At 37.6% G+C, this 2,065-nt stretch overlaps 1 protein-coding gene across 3 annotated transcripts in view; it reads left to right on the top strand.

Annotated features, from left to right (window-relative positions):
* The window catches only part of fam163ba (family with sequence similarity 163 member B, genome duplicate a), a 30,848-nt gene that overhangs the window by 22,715 nt on the left and 6,068 nt on the right, over positions 1–2,065 (top strand). For 2 of the 3 annotated variants that reach the window (XM_014003873.1, XM_014003875.1), the window contains exon 2: positions 987–1,102. In XM_014003873.1, coding sequence (XP_013859327.1) covers positions 1,010–1,102 — 93 coding nt within the window. In that variant the 5' untranslated portion in view covers positions 987–1,009. Of the gene's footprint in view, positions 1–716; positions 867–986; positions 1,103–2,065 lie in introns of all 3 variants that reach the window. The other variant, XM_014003874.1, reaches the window with a different exon arrangement.

Consider the following 2,065-nt stretch of genomic DNA (forward strand, 5'->3'; position numbering starts at 1 on the left):
GTGTGTGTGTGTGTGTGTGTGTGTGTGTGTGTGTGTGTGTGTGTGTGTGTTGAGTCGTAGCTCAGCAACAAGCCTGCTGGTCTATTTTTGGTTTAGAAAATTCTCTACAATGCAAAGATGTGGTCCTGGAACACGTTCAGATAGAAGAAGAAATAAAGAAAATTAGAAATTATTCTTCATATGAACCAATTAAAACTATATAATTGTAAATTTTTATTAATAAACCTAATTATATTGTGTCAAAATGAACACTAACTGTGAGAATAAGATCAGTTTACACAGATCAACCCTTAAATATGCTGTTTTTCAATTTTAAATCTTGGTATTTCTTTTTTCTACTCCTGATTATTTYCTGCTGGGTAATGCAAACCGTTTAACCGTCATCTTTTTTTTATTTTGTACATTATTATTATTTTATTTAATACACGTTTCTTTGCCTTATTGAAGCATTGAGTCAGATRACGTTGATGTTTTATCGTGGCCTTGAAAATCTTGAAGTCTGGCAAAACACAAATCAAAACGTTGATATTGTCTCTTTTCTTGTTCTTTTATTTTTTGTCAACTATTTCCCTTTTCCGTCGTCTCATCTATATTCCCACTCACTCCCACCCACTCTGCTTCATTCTCATGCACCGCCTGCTCTTGTTTCCCCCCCACCACCTCCTCCTTGTTGCTTCCTTCCATCCATCTCTTTTACCTCTCTGCTCTCCTGTCAGACCAGCGTCTCATCTTTACAGCCGTCCTGTAGCTGATCGGTGATTTTCCCCTCCCCGCACGCCCTGAGACCCCGTCTGTAACATGAATCACACTTTTTCAGATGATTCTATTACATGCCTGCAAGCTGCTGGATAATTCAATAAGCACCAGTGAGATGACACACAGTTATAATCTACTTAATRAAGCTGCTGGTCTGATGAAGTGTGCTCCTATTTCCTCTTTTCTTTCCCCTTCCTTGTTCTCTTCCTCCTCCTCTTCCTCCTTTGCAGGGTGTTGATGGAGAGCCATTCGAATGACAGCCGGGACAGTGGTCATCACTGGTGGAATTCTTGCTACGGTTATATTACTCCTTATCATCGCAGTATTGTGCTACTGTAGGCTACAGGTGAGGTTGTGCTGTCTGCACTTTGTTGATAAAYGTGTAGAAAGAAAATTATTTGGAGCCTCTCTAACCTGAGAAGCTGTGCCTGGGACTCTCAATTGAATTAATAACTCTTTGCATGCACAGCTGCACAGTCTTCTATTTATAAATAAATTATAAAAACGGTTCACAGCAGAAATAATTATAAATGCATGATTATAAATATGAATATAAATATTTCTGGTGATCAGTTTTAATTTCTTTCCAAGCTCTGCATGATGCTTGGCTTTTTTCTTTTATCCTAATACAAAAGTCATTTTACCACACATCAAGTGAAAGATGCCGGCGTGCATATTTTTGAGCTTATTGCTGTTCTGCAAAGGTTAACTGGCTTTAACCGCCATGTTTCTTTGCAATCAGCTCCCCCAAACTACATTTTCATGGACATGTAGGTAAAAAAAAATATGTCAGGCTTTTGTAGTCTTCATCTGTCACCATCTATTTTTTTTATTATTATTATTATTTTTGTTTGGTTGTCTTCTTATGTTCAGTTGTTCCTCTGTGTCCCGGCCTGCCACGACCATCTACACCTGTTTGCTGTTTCCCACAGCTGCAGTCACTCCTGTTCATCAGCCCCATCTTTATATTCCCTTTGTTCTCATACACTCAGCAGTGGAGCATTTTGCATTATTCATGCCAAATCTGTTCTTCCTTGTGTTTTCTTGTCTCCTCATACAGCTCCTTGGTGTTTTGCAAATTGTGTTGCCACTTTTTATTTATCTTTATTTATTAAATTTTTTTTTACATTCCTGGGTTCAATCCCATAAACTGTGACACATGAGCATCCTCATATAAAATTTAAAGGGGCCATATAAGCAGAAATGTTTATTTTAATATCTCCCGGTTCTGCAACAATATCTTTATATTCTGTTTTTCAACCCTTTCCATTTTCTCAATTTTCTTTGATGTTTTCTGAACTATTACGTC

This window comes from Austrofundulus limnaeus, unplaced genomic scaffold, assembly GCF_001266775.1.
Source record: "Austrofundulus limnaeus strain Quisiro unplaced genomic scaffold, Austrofundulus_limnaeus-1.0 Scaffold20, whole genome shotgun sequence".
NCBI lineage: Eukaryota > Metazoa > Chordata > Actinopteri > Cyprinodontiformes > Rivulidae > Austrofundulus > Austrofundulus limnaeus.